Raw genomic sequence first — 20,306 nt, 5'->3', positions numbered from 1 at the left:
TATAGAAGCCGTTATAACATAATGTGGGCCTTAAATCGGTTGTCATTATCAAAATGTTCGAAAACTTAAATACCAGTTGCATCAACTTCAAATGTTATTACTGTTTATGTGCTCGGCTGATTATAATCTTCTCTATGGAATCTGTTTGACGAGTTTATAATACTAACATAACTTTAAATAAGAATTAGTTTGTCCAAAAACTATGCAAATACGTTCTGCTGCTTGTGAATAAGATAAGAAAGGAATACTGCTTGATGTGTGGACTTGGATTGATACAATCAGCAGTTGTCGACGACAAAACGCGGACAATAACATCAACGTTTAATTTATTTTGAAAACTTCTAAATTGTGTTGAAATTGACAACGAAGTTTATAGTAAGTGTTCCATATAAAAAGTATAAAAAATTAAACTGCAATGTTGATGTTTTTTGATACATTTCATTTGTACTTGTACTGTACATTTTGTTTGAATAGCACTGACGAAAGATTTATTCTTCATCGATAAGTTATAGATGTTGCAAATAATCTGTTTTAGCTGAAATGTGTATCTTATCTAGACATAAACATTGATCACGGTATTTTGACGGTTTGTTGTACTTTGTGAATGTTTTGATAGATCTTGTTCACAACTTAAAGAAGCCCAGTACAAATACTGCCACTTGAATAAATATTGATGCGATAACATGTTGGCTTTCGATGGTTTGTTAAGTAGGTATACTAATATTTCACCGGGTGACTTAATGGGTGGCTTTAATGAGCCGTAGACGACGCCTGATTACTTTTTACGATGTACGCCATTTTAAGTGAACTCAGCAACGCCACATCAAAAGAACTTATTCGAACAAAAACGCTTCGCAAGTATTGTTTTTATTATGAAATTAATTAACCTTTATTTGACAGTTCGAATTAGTATATGTACTTTCTCTGCGATGAATCTTTTTTATTTTCGATAGATCCAACACATCCTGAGCAAGCATCAATAAAGTTTCGTTTTAAGAAATTGTTCATTTCGCAGACCTCGGTGGTTAGAAAAAATACAATACTTGATTTCGATTAATAATTTTTGATTCTTTTTACAAAATCTAACCTGCAAACATATTTGCTAAAACAACTATAACATTATTAAACTTGAACTTGAAAACAAATACAAAATGTTTAAACCTACGAATAACCAAACTAAGAAGAATAAAATTCTTAAAAAATATTATTTCAAAACGAAAAGAAAATATTATTTAAAGAAAAGGGATTAATGATTTTGGTGTACAATTTAAATGCTTTTAAATGTAGTATTCAATATATTTCATTATTTACACAACACTAATGTCGAGGTTTATTTGATTGAATATTCAGTCTGATATTATGATTTCATTTTAATCAAACGTTGTTAAAATCAACATTAGATCTTTAAATTTCAGTTACTGTAAATATACGCCGTAAGCTTTATTGTGTTCCTATTTTTTCCAGGTTCTCATATTACTGTATTTGAGTTTGTTAAATTTGATTGTATCGCTGATTTTCTGTCACCATTTTGGGTATGACTGTTTATCGTGCATACGCATCATGTTGATACATTAATTTTTAACTCTTATGTTTGTTATACCTGTTATACTTGCTCAATTATTTAATATCTTGTTCACCGCATCGATAAGTTTGTTTATATTGACTTTCAAGTAAGTTGTTTATCATTTTACAATGTCTTGTTAAAATATGAACCGGAGAATACCTGATTGATCACAGTTCAGAATCAATGAAATATTTCGATCACATTTTTGTTTTGCCAATGAGAAATACAGGATTATGGTGTATCTGCTTCATTTATACTTAAACTATTAAGGTAGACACAATTTGAACCAAACGTAGAAGTATTGAAAAACACTGTGACAGAATCAACCACCTTGACAATAGGCTATTTGAAAGAGAAGTTTTCAGTGATATTTTTGAGATGTTTTATCATTGTTTAATCATTTTAACCAAAGCTATGTCGACCTTGACGCACCCATATACTACAAAACTAAACAGGAATATTAAACACAATTTATGTCTCTTATAAAGCTGTCGTTTTGTAGTAAACTACATAATGTGTGGAGTTTTTGTAGGGATAATATAGGGCGAAAACATAAAGTGTGTTTTTATTAATAATACAACGAATTCTAAAGGGACAACCATGTTGTAAAATAATCATTATCACAAAGTATATTTGGATCAGAATAGTGAACGAGCGATGGTTTCATAAAGCACTTTGAATACCTACTTGTTTTATGAAGGTACGCGTACTTTTCTATTTAGAGGTAGATATTTACAGTTGTAATTAATAGAGAGTGCGAACGGTTTAACATTTTAAGCGTTTTTAACGTTTAATGCGGTTAGACAAATATTTACTTGAGTGTCCTATTTCTAAGCATTTTCAACAACTACATATCAATTATCTATACTTTAACGACGATGTTTTCACCTAACCAATCGTAATGCTTTACTGTTTTAACAGGGCATCTGTTAGTTTCATTAATCGATTTTGAACCGCTTGTGACTCGCTGAGAGCTTCTGACAACTGTATTGGAAGATATATCTTCAGAGGCGGCTGTTGCGTTTAAGGAAGGATGTTCACTCGCTTCGGTGTATCGGAAAATAAACGCATTCGGAAAATGAGATTTCATACCCTGGTGTTCTATAGAACGTGTGCTAAAGCATATATCCAGTCGTAATTCTAAAATGGATTTTTAAAATGTGATATATTTCTGTGAAACTACTACGAATATGTCTGGATTATCAGGTATTGGAGTATTTTGGGCATTTTCTTCCATTCTAAGTGCTATTATTTCGTGTATTGGATACTTCATGCCACACTGGATAACTGGACGGATGACATTTCAACATCCGGGAAAGACCTCTCAAACAATTCCCGTACATTTCGGCATTTTCCGTAGGTGTAATTACCCGGCCATAGGCGATGACGGAAAATTGACGATAATTTACGAATGCGGACGATACACTGAATTCTCTGACATTCCCAGTGTTTCGTGGCAACTAGCGACCTTGACTGTCGGGGTTGGGTGTTGCTTGTGTTTTCTAGTGGCGTTGACAGCAATGTTTGGTGTTTGTGTGAAGGGTGTGGTCATACCAACGGTCGCTAGAACAGCAGGAATTATACAAATGTGTTCAGGTAAATTAATATTATAGATAGTGTCAGCCAGTTTTAATTAATTTTTAAATTCGATTTTTCATATTCTTATTTAACACAGAAACAAGCACAGGAACACGACCAACCAAACATCTTTACGAGAGCAGTTATATGTCATCAAAGTACATCGCTTACCTTGTATGATGAGTCTTACGTACAGTGACTGGTTAACAAGATAATATTCTTAATATATCTATATATAACAGGCAACATGAATGTTATGTGGTTAACCAGTTATTATGTTATTTTCAAAGTGAACTCGCAAGTCAAAGCATGATAACAGGTTACTGCTTCAAGTCAGAAACTCATTGATATAAAATGAAACACAAAGCTTATCTAGTTAACAAGTTATTATGCTACTTATTCAATTTGTTTTGCATCAAACAATTAATTTACCTTTACCTGACTTACCGCGGTCCTTATAATTTCTTCTTTTTCCTGCAAAGCAGAAAGGGGAATTGTTATGTCCCAATTATTAAGTTTTTGTAGGTTGACCTTTCCATATTCATATTTCTAAACAGCTTTCAAATGCCTCAATTTCATCAATGGTAATCTTTGGTAATGAGGTCTCTTGTCTCCATAATACGAATTTCATGTTTATAAATTTCATTTTAGCATCTGACTTGTTAAATATTGCATTACGATAAGTATAAATAAGGAAACAAGTATTTACACTGCCTAATGATGGAAGTTTTATGTGTAGCGTCAGCATAGCTTTAAAAGGTTGTCCTCATCTATACTTGCATGTCACATATTGAAAATTGTTTCAAGTTTGCTTTATGAAACTTACTTTCGTCGCAATAATAGTTTTAGCTAAAATGTCACTTATATGTTTGATATTCGTAATTAAATTTAGTTCATATTACTCAATAAACCCATATTTTTGTTGAAATTGGTTTAAGTTTATCCAGAGGTTAAATTTGTTAATCAAAATGTAAACTGATATGTTCTTTCGAGTCCAGTATTCTCATATTCATTTCTTTTCTTATGTGGACGCCCATAGTGTATTCTAATTTTATTTGTGAACCATCAGTTTCCTACCGGTCATTAACATTTCATTGTATAACCATTTGTATTCCTCCTCTTTCTACTCTTCATTTTCTTGCTCATTCTTCTCACCACCAGCTCCTCTTCTTCCTAATCACCGATCTCCCTTTATTATTCTTTGTATACAGTGAAAAATATACAATACAAACTACAGAGTCAAAAGCCCCGAAAACAACAATATAATAAATGCATGTTATCTGTTTGAAGGCACACTGCTAAGGAAACAAACGTTTATATTAATACAGATGGCGCTATTATGAAGTGTATTTTTTTCAGCTGTAAAGCTGTATCATGATTTTCGCTATACTACTTTATAAAAAGCAGCAATTTTTATGAAAGTGTCACCCTTAACTTCAGGTTTTCTGATGGGTACCGGTACAGGTATATATCCAAACGGCTGGGACAGCACGGAAGTGAAGCAGGCGTGTGGTAACACATCAAAGTCTTATAACCTGGGTAGGCTATTGGGATATTGGATTTGGTTGATTTTAGATTGGTAGTTTTATTACAAATAAAACATGTTCAGGATGAACGCTTGTCTATTATGACCTCTGCTAGGTAAAACCTAGGTATTCTTTTCTTGCGAACAAATATCGGATATTTCTTTTTAAAACATAATTTAAAACAAATCGGTTATAAATCGTATCATCAAAAGAAGATAAGAAATATGTTCATGAGATAACTATAAAAACTTTGTCTAATTATATTTGAAATGTCGAATAACAAGCGATGATGAATTTCGAATTCCTCTAGTACTTCTGCTGTGCTTATCAAGAGATCTTTATAGAATATTATGGTGTAGCGGGTTGTAGGCACCATTTAATTGCACAACATTTATATGACAAGAGCGTTTTCCTCTAGCAATCATTTGTTAACCAGACGGAAGGAAACCTGAAATAATACCATGTTAGATAATGCATAATGGTATAATTCAGAAAATCCGGAATATTTTTACATTGAAGACAGTGTGGATCAAAACAAAAAGAAAGAAAGTGCAAAAAATGTCACTGAAGCCATTGCATAAACAACCATAGGAAACTTAAGAATGAGTAACATAATTTTGATGGTCGTGGATTATAAAAAAAGAACTATGTTTAATATGCAATTCCATGGCACATATATGTTCAACAATGAAATATAATTGATTATCTTATTCAATTAAGTCATTTGCACTAGTTTGTGGTCATTAGAAATTCATAAACATTGTAGACCTTGCTTTTAATTTATTTATCAATTCAGTTCCAACATATTTATGAGAATTTCTTTTGTTTTTTTGAATATCAGATGTAGTTATTTTGTATTGATACTTGAATTAGTATTAACTTTATAGTGTATAATTACTTAATTACGTTTACGATAATAACCAACTTGTTTTTACATTTTACAGGAGACTGCTCATTATCATGGTGTTTCTACGTGACCTCAGTAGGTATTGTGATGACGTTCATGTGTTCTGCTTTGTCATTTCACGCGCCAAAACGGAAACAAATACTTACTGGATATGCCTTATAGCATAAAAGTGTTACAAGAAAAGAGAAGCCGCTTAATAAGGTTGAGAATGAAATAGATACAGGTGGTTTTATTAGAATAAGTGTACTACTAGGTGAAATAAAATTGATTCAAGGATTTAAAAAATACATACTCCTTTCATGTGTTGTTCGCTGGTGTGTCGTGCCACAAGATAGTGCATACATGCACCTTTGTATTTAGAGAGTGATGTTTGGACGTTTGGATACTTTATCGAGCACGGAAACCACATCAAGACCTGCAAAAGAATGACATTTGTTTTGATTCATCTAGTCACAAGAAGTAATTTGCAAATAGTGCCGTCAAATTTGCACTGTGTTAAATATTAACTAGTTAGTGTCAGTGTTCATTATGCATAGTGGTTTTAAGTGTGTTTGTGACATTCGAAAACATGCTAGGAATGTAAAACATACGAAACTAAACGTTGTTAGTGGGTACCCATAAATGAACAGCTTCATGCTACAAACATTTGAATAAGTTTGTGGTAGGCTGTTGGCCATGCTATTTAAAATTGTTACTTATTGAATGTGTGCGCAAGGTTCAAATAGCTATATCAAACTTGTATATTTTTTATATAGAACTTTCTATTTATCATAGATAACTAGATACATATTTTTAGACAAACTTATATCATTTACATACATTGCCATATGTTGTGTACGTTATTTCATGCAAAAATACATTTGTTAACGCACACTATAATAGATAAAATTAAAAGAGTAGCTCATTAAGAAACTCAGAAATGGTATTAAAATTAAAGAATTCACAATCGCAGAATAATTCAATGAATTTGATGCTTGTGTTTTGGCATTGCGAATACGATTATTATTGGAAGCCACGCTACTGCTATTGTTGTAGTCAACAAACAAACGTAAAGGTTCCGTAGAAAATCTAATAGTGTATGTTAAAATGATACGCATCATAAACTGCAGACAAACTGTTAAAACATTAAGTGTTGCTTCCCAAAACAGAATAATCTAACGTGCGTCTGCATTAAAAATGACTACAGTGAAATACCAAAAACGACGGGAAGAGAGTAATGGTAAAATGTATCGCATCGTTAAATGCAGAGAGACATTAAAAATCCTTTCGTGATGTCTCCCATAAACGAGTAATATAACGTAGGCATGCATTAATAATAACCACGCCGACAGACCCAGAAGATTTATGAATTGACTCATAGCGATGGGAAACGAGTCAACTTAAAACAATACCAATATTTGTTTTTGTTACGAGTATTGTTTTCATTATTTGAAAGAGCGTTGAAAAACAGAGCATTTATTTGCTTATTTACTGGCATAAACTGACATCTTGTGCAAATTTGTTTATCATATTGTGGAATTTCTCTGGGTAAAGGTCATATTTAAATGTTGGTTCCAGAACAATAGCTTTTAATATGCGAAATAAATTGTTTTCATATCACGGAGGCCCATGCGAATTTAAATGAGTTGATTAATACCATTGAGGTACGGCAATACTGCTTACAGTTGATGAAGAGGTTCACTCCTCTGTAGGATAGGATTCCGTTAGGTATCTCATAATGATATGCAAGTCACCTTATATGACATTCACCTCACATATGATACACATTTAAACGATAAGACACAAACTCACCATAAACTATATGTGTTCCCATGTTTTGCAACATACAGAATTAAGCCTTGTGATATACTTCCCTTTTGCATAATTCGGTTACAATAAATAAATTAGCAAAAATATAGATTAGCTTTGAAAATATTGAACATTTCATCGCAAGGAATAAGTCGTTTGATTATGAAGTATTTACAACGTCAGGCCCCAATTTCTCGAAACTTCTTAAGCTTATTTCAATAAGCCAAAATACATAGTTATAGTGTTTTTTAATGCAAAATGGTTTATTGCGATAATCGTAACGATAACTTGTATCTATAGTATTAAAACCTTTAAAAAAGTATATACAGCGCAAAATATTGAAAGACAAAAATAGAGGGTTTAGCTTAATCCTGTTGTATGAGACTTCAGAAATTTCAGAATTTTCGAGAAATTGAGGCCCGATGTGTTAAAATGCTTAAATAACTGTTATAAACAATGACCATTAAGAATGATAAGAACACAAGGGTTATACATGTCAGTTATTACGTCGTTCAAAATATTTTAAGTGCGAAGTAACTATGAACTAAAACTGAAAATGACGCTATTGATATTGAATTGCAAGATCGTTCGTCTAGCGTATTAAGGAAGTTTTCACAAATCATTGGAGTACATTAAAATATACAATGCCATAGTCTAAAAATAATACAATCCAGTGCAGTGCAATACAATACAATTACGTGGCTGCAATTTACATAAAAACGAAATTTAAAATCAATACAATTTATTGAAATGCTAAACAACTAAATATAACACATACTAAAATAAAACATAGACTTTAGGTTTCTTACATGTATTCAACGACATGTTTTGATCTTTATAACAAATGTTTCTAAATTAAAGTATATGTGTAATTAAAATATACAGAAAGGGAATACTTAATTTTGCTTAATTCTCACGTATTTATCTTAATTCAGACAGAATTGAAAGGCTCGTGGAATTTCATGATAAATGAAGATGAAAATGAAAATGAAAACAAAACATATTAGCTCAGTCTTCTCGGCAAGCATATCTATATGCACTGGTTAACATGAATGAAATCTACTCATGAGAAAGTCAATTATTGCTTTATAGTTCAATTCGTCATTAATTCTACAATTAATAAAATCTCCTTGTAAGGATCACTGACTTTACTTGTGTTAATAAATATTCTGTTGAAATCATACAGTATCGCAGTATTCCTAAACCACTTTGGATCCTTCTCAATAAAATCTGATACTGATGGCTGTTGCGCTATAAAAAGTCGCCGCTACACCAAATAAAGGTCATTAAGGTTGTTGTTGTGGAAAACTCTTTTATGACTGCTACGAACTTAATATTGAACCGATGTTAAAAGGAATTAGCGCTATTTAATGCCATAGCATGTAAGGAAATTAAAAATGTAAGACGATGAGAAAGAGGGAAGAGATAAGAGATGATGATTGGTGTTCGATGCTGTGGGTTACAAAGTCAATTTCTTTATGTGTTACCCACAGTTTAAAGAGGAACAGCGAACTGTGATTTTGAGATTCATTCCGAAAACACATCTTGTTAGTTTTACCATTACGACATGAAGTCAGAAAAAGATACAACGGTTTATATGTAGTTGTAAAATCATAGCGACTAAATAAAATCGGCTGTCAATAAATATCGGCGAAAATGTTAAATGCGTGTTTTATCACTGAGATTAAAGACGTTCTCAATAATGTTTTCCTGACTGATGCTCATCAGTATGGAAACTGTTGAAAGAGTTAATTGTATTTACAGAAGTTGAAATAAGATTAAATAAGATGATCGGGAAATCTAAGGAAATTAGTTGTGCTGTATTTATATGAATCAGAAAGAAATCGTGTTTGATAGAAACAGCTGGTGTCGAACAAAGAATAGTGAACAGATACATCAACTTTTTATTTATATTGAAGGCTACAGCATTGAACGGAACTCTGTTAACCCCGCACAATTAGCCATGTGGTATTTCCATGTCAATATGGTAAAAAAAAATTCCTCAAATACACGTAAAACCGCAACTATGGCCTAAAGTTAGCTTAAAGGTTCGTAGTGGAGAAATGCACCCTCACTCGTACCATGTTAAGAGTCTATGTTTTCCGTTCCGGGAAAGTTGGTGCACGTCCGAAGTACGACCCTGTAACGTTTAATTGTGGACCCGCCTCTGGCTGATTTTTTTTTATTCCATCATGGTACATATATCCTTCAATAACAACCCATTGTAAAGACTACTTATTCAGCATTGTTGATATATCGGAGGCTTATTATAGTAATAAACTATTTTCTCTGAGCCGAAACTAGCCGAGTATATTATATGTCGTCTAATCAAATTAATGCAAGAAACAAAGGCATTGTTTTAAAGTAATCATTTCTAGGATAACTAAAGTCATCAATACGAAGCTCTGATCAAGTAACAGAACATCAAAACTGTCTTGAAACGATTTCAGCGCTATTCACCCGCCATTTACGTGAAGGTTAACATTTTGTACCTTCAGTCATTATTCCCACGGAGCACTTATTCAATAATTTAAAGTACTAATAAAAAATGTTACCGACATAATAAAACTCATCTCAACTTCAATCACGGAGATTATTCCATTGAGACTTGTACGAATTTTGTATGCTGATATTGAGTTTGTAATTAGATTAAAAATCGGCAGTACAATATTTACATATTATGATATTACCTGTTGAGATCTTCATACGATATATGTGGAAGATATATGTGGAAAAATAGGAAACTGTTTCCTGCCGACAATACGTAGTAATACATTCATACAACCAAAGGGCCGGCAATATTAAAATATTTTATTTACATGTACAAACTTATACATTTTTAGTTATAGTGTTTTTTTGAGTGTATTGACAAAAGTAATATTATAATCGTTAAATGGAGCATTCGTAGATGATTTGTTGGAAATCTAAGTAAACATCAAATACTTTGATAAATAGAATACTAGATTATTGTTGTTAGTAGATCAAGTTCATTTTGCTCAGCAGGAAAATAAAACAGCACTCACCAAAGCTCGTGTTTTGTTCTTTTCTAAGAAGCTATAATCAACACCAATCAGTCCGCTAATAGGGCCTACGTTAAATGAAGTCAAGATATTACCTACAACACCTATGTTGAAATATAAGACATGAAATTTAAATTAAGAAAGCAAATTTGAATTTGAATTATAAAATTTGACTTGCAAATTCGTTTTAGAAAGATATGGACTGACAAACTACGAGTAAACTGTTTAATTTTAAACAATAACTCGAAAAAAATACAAACGTATGCAAATCTAGGTTGTGCACACAAACTAGTTTAAACCCCTGAAAAAAATACATTTTCCATACCGTTCCAAGGCGGTTCCTAATAATCCTTGATAATTACCCCTCCGTTTTAGTATTTAATTCTGTAGTGTTATGTGTGTGGAGTTTATTGTCGTCGTTCTGTGTTTCTGGTTTGTGAATGTCTGTTTTTATATGTTCTTTGTCGTTAGTGTTGACCCTGGGCTGTTGAACGTGGTTTATGTTTATTGTTTTCGACTTCTAGCCTTGTTTTTGTAGGTTTTTTTATATTAATATTTCATAACCCTATGTGAATAGTTAAACTTGCATAGCTGTATAACAGTTTAGAAGCAATGAGGTAATTTACAATCGCAGAATAATTTAATAACTTCCATCCTTGTGTTGCGGCTTGGAGAAAATGATTATTCATGGAAGCCACTCTACAAATATTGTTTTAGGTATTTTATCAACTTTCAGAATCCGTAGAAAGTCTAGTAGTTTATGGTCAAATGACACGCACCATTAAATCCAAAGAACATTGTTAAATCCTTTCGTATTTGCCTCTCATAAAAGAAGAATCAAACGTGCGAATGCATTAATATTGACAACAGTGAAAGACCCCGAAGATGCATTGACATTGCTACCGAATTGACTCGTATGGAAAGGATGAGGAGAAAGTCAGCCTGAGTAAAACTATATCAATATTTGGTGTTTTAACGAGTATGTCTTTATTATGTTGAAATATCGTTTGAAACCCCCCACCCCCAGATTGTTTAAGCAAATTCAACAGCGTAAGAATATGTAAACTGATTCATCAACTTGTGGACTTTATATCAAAATGGCTTTTCAAGAACATAAATCTTTACTCTGTAGAATATATGATTCCCTTTCAACGCATACCCATGAGGTTATCAATGGGCCGTCTAATGGCATTAACCGCGAAAACACTGCTATTTTTTTCGGCGATACTTTTTCAGGATGGATTATTTGACTGCTCTTATTAATTTACATTGAATGAATGATATATTTTAGTAATGATATTGTATAAATCACTTGAATTAATATAGCAAATTTGAAAAATACGGAAATGTTAGGATGCAAAGGTATCCATTACTGTTTTTGCTCAACTTTATATTAAAACTTCGAAATTGTATTGAAATTGTTATGGAAATTTAAGGTAAGAGTTTTATTAAAATTTGGAAAATTAAAATGCAATTTGGATGTTATTATTTTGTTATATTTGAATTGTTCTTCATCACTTGAGCTGCAAGTTATATATCAATAGTACTAACAAACCAAAGTCTAATTCTTCATCGATAAATAATAGATGTTGCAAATAATCTGTTTAAGCTGCATCGTGTATCTTACATAGCCATCAAAATTGATCACGGTAATTTCTTATGAACCAATGTTTGTTGTACTTTGTGACGGTTTTGATAGATCTTGTTCACAACTTAAAGAAGTCAAATACAAATACTGCCAGTTGAATAAATATTGATGTGATAACATGTTGGCTTTCGATTATATGTTAAGTTGGTATACTCATATTTCACCGGGTGACTTAATGGATGAATTTAATGAGCCGTAGTCGACGCCTGATTACTTTTAACGATGTACGCCATTTTAAGCGAACTAAATAACAACATATCAAAAGGAAGGATTTTACGCAGAAACGCTTTGTAAGTATTGTTTTTATTATGAACTTCATTTAACTTTATCTGACAATTCGAGTTGAAACACACACTTTGTCTGCGAATAATCTTCTTTTTTAATTCCGTTATATGAAGCACATCCTGAGCAAATATCCAAAATGTTTCCACCAACGAAAAATCGAAATAAGAATAATGTAATTCTTAAACAATAGCATTTTAAAACGAACGTAAATATGTTTTTGAAAAAAAAGGGATAAAAGATGTTTGCATATAATTAAAATGCTTTTAAATGTAGTATTCAATATACATCTTTAGTTCAACTCCGCTTATCGCGAAGTGTATTGGATTATATATTCAGTCTGATAATATCATTTTATTTGTAATCAGTCATTAGATATTATTAGGTCTTAAAGTTTAAGTTATTGTTAGAATACGCCGTCAGCATTTTTTTTCTTATTTTCTCCAGGTGCTCTAGTTACTGAATATGAGTTTCATTTTAAGGTTGTTGGATTTAAATGTATTACTGATTTTCTGTCACCGTTTGGTGGTATGAATGTAAAACGTGCATATGCATAATGTTGATACATTTGTCCTTAACTATTCTGTTTTTATGTCTTTAAACTTGTTCAATTCTTTAATATCTTGTTCAAGGTATAAATTTTGTCAAGTTTGTTTACTTTGACTTTAAAGTAAGTTGTTTTATATTTTACAATGTCTTGTTGATATATGAACCAAAGAATACCAGAACAGAACAAAATTGGTTTACTTAATTAAATTGTACTATATTACATTCTTATGTTATCTTTTAATTGTAAATGTTTACAAGTGATGAGCTATATAATTGTATTTTCATATTTTCCATGTACTTACAAAGTATTTAATACAAACCACAAAAATAAATATTAAAAGTTTCAAACGGTTGCCTTTGATATGTTTTTAAACTTTAAACCTCATAGTTAAACCTTTTATCGAGTATCATTACAAACTATCACGCTTTTGTATGTGAATGAGTAAAAAGGGAGTACGATGTGTCTGCTTTATTTGTATTTTAACTACTAGCGAAAACACAATTTGAACCGAACGTAGACGTACTGAATAACACTATGACAAAATCGATCACTTTGACACTAAACTATTTGAAAGGGGTGGGTTTGTAGTGAACTTATTTTAGCCAATTATTAATTTTTTTATTGCTTTGTAAAGGTAAGCGTTCTTCTTTTTGAACGGATCCATGCAAAAGTAAATATTTATACGTATTTATGTAGTTGGAATTAAAAGAGATTGCGGATGGTTTAACGTTTTTACCGTTTTAAACGTTTAATGTGGTTAACCGATTATTACTTCGAACGACGCTTTTCTTAACATTTTTAACAACTTCATTATAAATTATCTTAACACCAACGACGAAGTTTTCAGCTAACCAATAGTTGTGTTTTTCTATATTAACAGGGAATTTGTTATTCATTTATCGATTTTGAACCGCCTGTGACTCGCTGAGAGCTTCTGACAACTTTACAGAGAAAATATCATTTCAGAGGCGGCTGTTGCGTTAAAGGCATGATGTTCACTCACTTCGGTGTATCGGATATTAAACGCCATCGGAATGGATTTCCTACCCTGGTGTTCTATAGAATGTGCGCAAAAGGATATATCCAGTCTCAATTTTAAAATGGATTTTTAAAATGTGATATATTCCTGTATACTACGAATATGTCTGGATTATCAGGTGTTGGAGTATTTTGGGCATTTTGTTCCATATTAAGTGCAATCATTTCGTGTGTTGGATACTTCATGCCACACTGGATAACAGGACGGATGACACTTCATCATCCGGAAAAGACCCCTCAAACAATACCGGTATATTTCGGCATTTTCCGTAGGTGTAATTACCCGGCTATTGGCGATGACGGAAAATTGACGATAATTTACGAATGCGGACGATACACTGCATTCTCTGACATTCCCAGTGTTTCGTGGCAACTAGCGACCTTGACTGTCGGGGTTGGTTGTTGCTTGTGTTTCCTTGTCGCGTTGACAGCAATGTTTGGTGTTTGTGTGAAGGGTGTGGTCATACCAACGGTTGCTAGAACAGCAGGGATTATACAAATGTGTTCAGGTATATAAATATTAAAGATAGTGTCACCCTGTTTTAACTTATGTTTAAATTCGATGTTTCATATTCTAATTTACCACAGAGACAAGCACAGGAATACGTTCAACCATAAACCTTTTACGGCAGCCGCAATATGTCATCAAAGAACATCGCCTACCTTTTATTATGAGTTCTATGTACAGCTACTGGTTAACAAGATAATATTCTAAATCTATTAATAGATAAGTGACAACAGGAATATTATGTGGTTTATCAATTGTCATGTTATTTTCAAAGTAGAATCCGCAAGTCAAAACTTGATAACAGGTTACTGCTACAAGTCTGAAATCCACTTATATATAAAATGTAATCTTATCTAGTAAACAAGTTAGTATGTTACCTATTCAATTTGTTTAAACTAAAAACAAGTATATTATACTTAGTTTTATGAAAAGGCTGTCCTTTGCTCAGAATTTACGATAGCATAAACATAATATACCCTGTAAAAATACAGCTAAATTCACTTTTACCTGAACGCCATTTGGGACAAAAGCTGTTTTGCATCAAACAATTAATTGACCTTCACCAGACTCGATGTCCTTATAATTTCTTCTTCACATGCAAAGCAGAAAGGTGGAATGCTATGTTCCTATTATTAAGTTTTGTAGGTTGACCGTTCCAAATTTGATATTTCTGAATAGCTATCAAAAATGCCTAAATGTTTTATAAATGTTGATCTTTGGTAATGGGTCTCTTGTCTCCATAATACGAATTTCTTGTTCATAAATGTTCATTAAGCATCTGACTCGTTAACGATTGTGTAAAGATAACTATAAATAAGGAAACAAGTATTTTCCCTGCCTGATGACCCGTAAGGTTTATGTCTAGTGTCAACATAGCTTTTGAATGTTGTCCTCTTCCATATTTGCATGTCTTTTAATTATTGTTTTTATTTTGCTTTATGAAGCTTACTTTCGTCGCATTAATAGTTTTAGTTAACATGTCACTTATATGTTTGATATGCGTAAATAAATATAACTTATAGTATTGAATACACTTATATTTGTGTTCAAGTTGGTTTAAATATATCAAGAGCTTATATAAGTTTATCAAAATGTAACCTGATATGGACTTTTGAGCTCAGTATTCTTATATACATTCCTTTTTTTTATTCGGGCCCCAATTTCTCGAAATTTCTTAAGTCCCTTATAACAGGATCAAGCTAATCTCACTATTTTTGTTGTTCTATAAAATGTGTCATATTTACTTCTTCTTTTTTAGAAATTATGTAGGAATAATCTGTATGATTATCAGAATAAACCATTTTTCGTTTATCAAAATCCATTTTCAGTATGTATTATGGCTACATGGAATAAGCGACTTAAGCCTGTTAAGCTTAAGAAGTTTCGAGAAATTGGGGCCGGGCGTTCATGGTGCAATCTAATAAAATTTGTGAACCATCACTTTCCTACCGGTCATTAACAGTCCATTTAATAACAAAATGTAGTCCTCCTTATCCTACTCTCCCTTTTCTTACTCATACTTTTTACCACCGGCTCCTCTTCTCCCTAATCATCAATTTTCCGTAATCATCATTGGTTTACAGTGTAAAATATACAATACAAACTAAAGGGTCAAAAGCCCCGAAGACCATGATATAACAAATACATCGTGGGGCGAATGCGAAAAGGTTCTAAGTGACATTAAATAAAGAAGAAGAACCTTTTCGCTTTCACCCCCCGACATGTACTCTGTTCAAAGGCACACTGTTAAGGCAAACCTAACTGATACAGATGGCGGTATTATCCAAGTGTATTTACTATCTTCTGCTGTTAAAATATATCATGATTTTCGCTATATCACTTTTCAAATGCCCGTTTTCTTATGAACGTAACACCCTATATTTGGCGTGAGACCACAGTTATTTTAACTATATGTTTCATATAGACACCAACCTGGCTTTTGACTTGATACACACCCCAATTGAAAAACAAGGACATGGCATCTCTAGAACAATTCAAGACACAAAATATAATCACAAGAAAACACCATGTTGACCATTGACCCGACTGTCAAAATTGAGTTCAAATACATAACCCTTCCGCCAGGAAGTCAATCGGCTACAAACAACTAATTTTCAGACTTCCACAAGCTATGATTTTACCAATATTTACATTGAAAACTATCAATTTCTGCAATAGAGTGTCAAATTCAGTCAAGTTCTCTGCAAAAAGAACATTTTTTGCTTCTTTTTCATTCAATTCTAATAAAATATTGATACTTGAACACAAGCACTCTTTTTTCTGTATTCACATCCGGATCTTGGTCAACGGGGGGCAGATAACTGTGGTCTTGAGCCATTTCAGGTTTTCTGATGGGCACGGGTGTGGGTATCTATCCAAACGGCTGGGACAGCCCGGAAGTGAACCAGGCGTGTGGACACACCTCAAAGTCTTACATCCTTGGTATGCTAATGTATTCTTAATTTAAGTTGATTTTGGATGGGTAGTATCATCACAAATGAAACCATGTTCAAATTGAAAGTTTACCTAGATTTCGTTTTGTTCGAAAAACATATTTCAGAAAAATCGGTTATTAATCGTAATATAAAAAAAGATTAGAAATATGTGTATGAGATAACTATGAAAACATTGTGTAATTCAAATATATTTTAAAAGTTGAATAAAACGCGATGATGAATTTCGAATTCCTGTAGTACTTCTGCTGTGCTTATCAAGAGATCTTTATAGAAATTACACGGTGTTGCGGGCTGAAGGCACCATTTAATTGCACAAATTTATCTGCCTACTGCGTTTTTCTCGAGCAAAGATTTGTAAACCAGGCGGAAGGAAAGCTGAAATAATACCATGTTAGATAAGGAATATTGGTATAATTCAGAGAAACCCGAAATATTCTTACATATGAAGCAGTTTGTATCAAAATAAAACAGAACGAAGTGCAAATAACGTCATCGATGCCGTTGCATAAACAACGGTAGGAAACTTGAGAATAAGTAACATGAAAATCTGTTTTCGTCATTCTGATTGTCTTGGAACTTCCAAAAACAACAACATTGAATTTATATGAAATACAAAGGCACATATTTGTGCAACAAAATATAGAATTTTGATATTCTCATTAGATTAAGTGATTTGCACTACTGCTCGATCTATCTAATATACTTATACACATTGTAGACCTTGCTTTAAATATATTTACAAATTATATTCCCACATATTTATAATAATTCCTTTTGTTTTTTTGAATCAGTAGTAACAAAATGCTATTTCATTTTACAGGAGACTGCTCATTATCATGGTGTTTCTACGTGACTTCAGTAGGTATTGTGATGACGTTAATGTGTTCTGCTTTGTCATTTCACGCGCCAAAGCGGAAACAAATACTTACTGGATTTGCCTTATAGCAAAACAAAGTGACAAGGAAAAGAAGCCACTAAATAAGGTGGAAAATGAAAAAAAAAATACACGAATTTTTATTAGATTATAAGTGGGTTTTTTTCGGTGTGCAATAAAATTTGTTCAAGGACTTAAAAAATACACACCCCTTTCAAGTATTGTTCGCTAGTATGTCGTGTCACAATATGTTGCATACATACACCTTGGTTCTCATATATAGGACGTTATAGGACGTTTGGATACTTTTTCGAGCACGGAGAACACATTGAAACCTGCAACAAATGACAATAGTTTTTCCGATGCATCTATTCACAAGAAGTAATTTTGCAAATAGTGCCGTCAAATTTGCATTGTGTGAAACATTAACTAGTCAGTGTCAGTGTGTAATACGGATAATGATTTTAAGTGTGGTTGTGACATTCGAGAAACATGCTAGGCATGTAAAACAAACTAAAAATAAACGTTGTTAGTGGGTACTCATAAACGTTCACTTACAGTCCTTATATATTTATAAAAGTTTGTGATGGGCTGTTGGCCATACTGTTTTAAAGTGTTACTTATTGAATGTGTGCGCAAGGTTCAAATAGCTATATCAAACTTGTATATGTTTTATATAGAACTTTCGATTTATCATAAATTACTAGATACATATTTTTATACAAACTTATGGCATTGCCATATGTTGCCATATATTTTTGCACGTTATTCAACGCAGGAATAAATACTCTCAAAAGCAAACTATACATGATTTAATTAAAAGGTTACCTCATTTAGAAACTCAGATACGGTATTAAAGTTTAGCTAACATATGAGTTTTTTTGATAAGATTATTTACAATCGAAGATTAATTTAATGACTTGTATCCTTGCGTTGTGGCAATGCGACTACGATTTTCATTGGAAGCTTCGCTTCTCTTCTACTGTTAAAGGTAGCATGAACACGTTAAGATTCCGTAGAAAATCTTACAGTTTGTGTTAAAACGACACGCATCATAAACTTCGGAAACACTGTTAAAGCCTTATGTGTTGCTTCCAAAAACAGCGTAAACAATGGTGCTCCTGAAATTAATAATGACCACAGTGAGAAACTCAGAACGACGGGAAGATAGTCATGGTAAAATGTATCGCATCGTTAAATGCAGAGAAACATTAAAACTCCTTTTGCGATGCCTCCCATTAACGAAGAATGTAATGTGCGCATGCATTAATAATGACCACAGTGAGAGACCTAGAAGGTTTATGGATTGACTCATAGCGATGGGAAAAGAGTCAACTTAAAACAATACCAATATTTGGTTTTGTTATGAATATGTTTTCATTATTCCTAAAAGGGAGTTTGAAAAACAGAGCATTTTTTATCTATTTAACAAGCATAAACAGACATCTTATGCAAATATATTAATCATACAGTGGATTTGCTCTGGGTAAAGGTCACATTAAAATGTCTGTCCAAGAACAAAAGCTTTTAGTCTGCAAAATAAATGGTTTTCATATAAAGCAGGTCCATGCGAATATAAATTAGCTGATTAATACCATACTAAAATATTGTTTTACGGCGATACTGCTTACAGTTGGGGGCGAGTTTGACCCTCTGTTAATTCCGAAAGGTATCTTACAATGATGTGCAAGTCACCCGACATGATATTCACCTCACATAGGATAAATATTTAAACGATAATACACAAAATTACCATAAACTATTAATGTTCCCCTGTTTTGCAGCTTATATAGTTAAGCCATGAGACATAAATCCCTTTGCATAATTCGGTTACAATAAATACATGAGCAAAAATATCAATTAGCTTGAAAATATAAAACATTTCATCGCAAGGAATAAGTCGATTGATGATGTAATATTTACAACGGCCGATGTTGGGAAATGTATAAGAATGTTATAAACAAGGACCATGAAGAATGATAAGAACACAACGGTAATAAGTGTCAGTTATCACGACGTTGTTCAACTGATTTTAAGTTACGGGTAATGACTATCGAATAAAACTGAAATGGACGCTTTTGACTTTTAATTGCAAAATTGTTCGTCTATCGCATTCAGAAAGTAAGTACATGTAATGAACTAGAAAATGAAATTTAAATTCAATAAAATATATTTCAATGCAAAAGAACCAAATGCAACACATCACAACATGGACTTCAGGTTTTTTACATCAATTAAACGACAAGTTTAAAACAAATGTTTCTAAATGAAACAATATATTTTGATTATGTATACACGTATGGAATACTTCATTTTACCTATTTCTAAAGTATATATCTTAAATAATAGAACAATGAAAGTCTCGCGGCATCTTATGATATATAAAATTGATTTTTCAAATAACATATCTTCACAATCTACGCTTATAGCTTTTTAGTATGCACTGGTTAACCTTTTAGAAATGTACTCACAAGAATGTCAACTATTGCTTGTTATTTACTAGTTCAATTACTTATTAATTTTACCATTTATAACTCTCCTGACTGAGTATACATGGTTTCATAAAT

General features: G+C 32.3%; 2 protein-coding genes across 2 annotated transcripts; both read left to right on the top strand.

Moving 5' to 3' along the window:
* The first annotated feature begins 2,485 nt into the window (after positions 1-2,485).
* Positions 2,486-13,121, top strand: LOC128220666 (LHFPL tetraspan subfamily member 6 protein-like). The gene is made up of 3 exons (XM_052929154.1): positions 2,486-3,160; positions 4,583-4,681; positions 5,613-13,121. The coding sequence occupies exons 1-3, from the start codon at positions 2,755-2,757 to the stop codon at positions 5,735-5,737; spliced, it is 630 nt and encodes a 209-aa protein (XP_052785114.1). The 5' UTR covers positions 2,486-2,754; the 3' UTR covers positions 5,738-13,121.
* Positions 13,122-13,848: 727 nt separating this feature from the next.
* Positions 13,849-18,680, top strand: LOC128220667 (LHFPL tetraspan subfamily member 6 protein-like). Its single transcript, XM_052929156.1, has 3 exons — positions 13,849-14,410; positions 16,753-16,851; positions 17,686-18,680. Exons 1-3 carry the CDS (start codon positions 14,005-14,007, stop codon positions 17,808-17,810), a joined length of 630 nt encoding a protein of 209 aa, XP_052785116.1. The 5' UTR covers positions 13,849-14,004; the 3' UTR covers positions 17,811-18,680.
* The last annotated feature ends 1,626 nt before the right edge of the window (positions 18,681-20,306 follow it).

The sequence above is a fragment of the Mya arenaria genome, chromosome 15 (genome assembly GCF_026914265.1).
Source record: "Mya arenaria isolate MELC-2E11 chromosome 15, ASM2691426v1".
Lineage (NCBI taxonomy): Eukaryota > Metazoa > Mollusca > Bivalvia > Myida > Myidae > Mya > Mya arenaria.
This window is presented reverse-complemented; position numbering and strand designations above follow the sequence as displayed.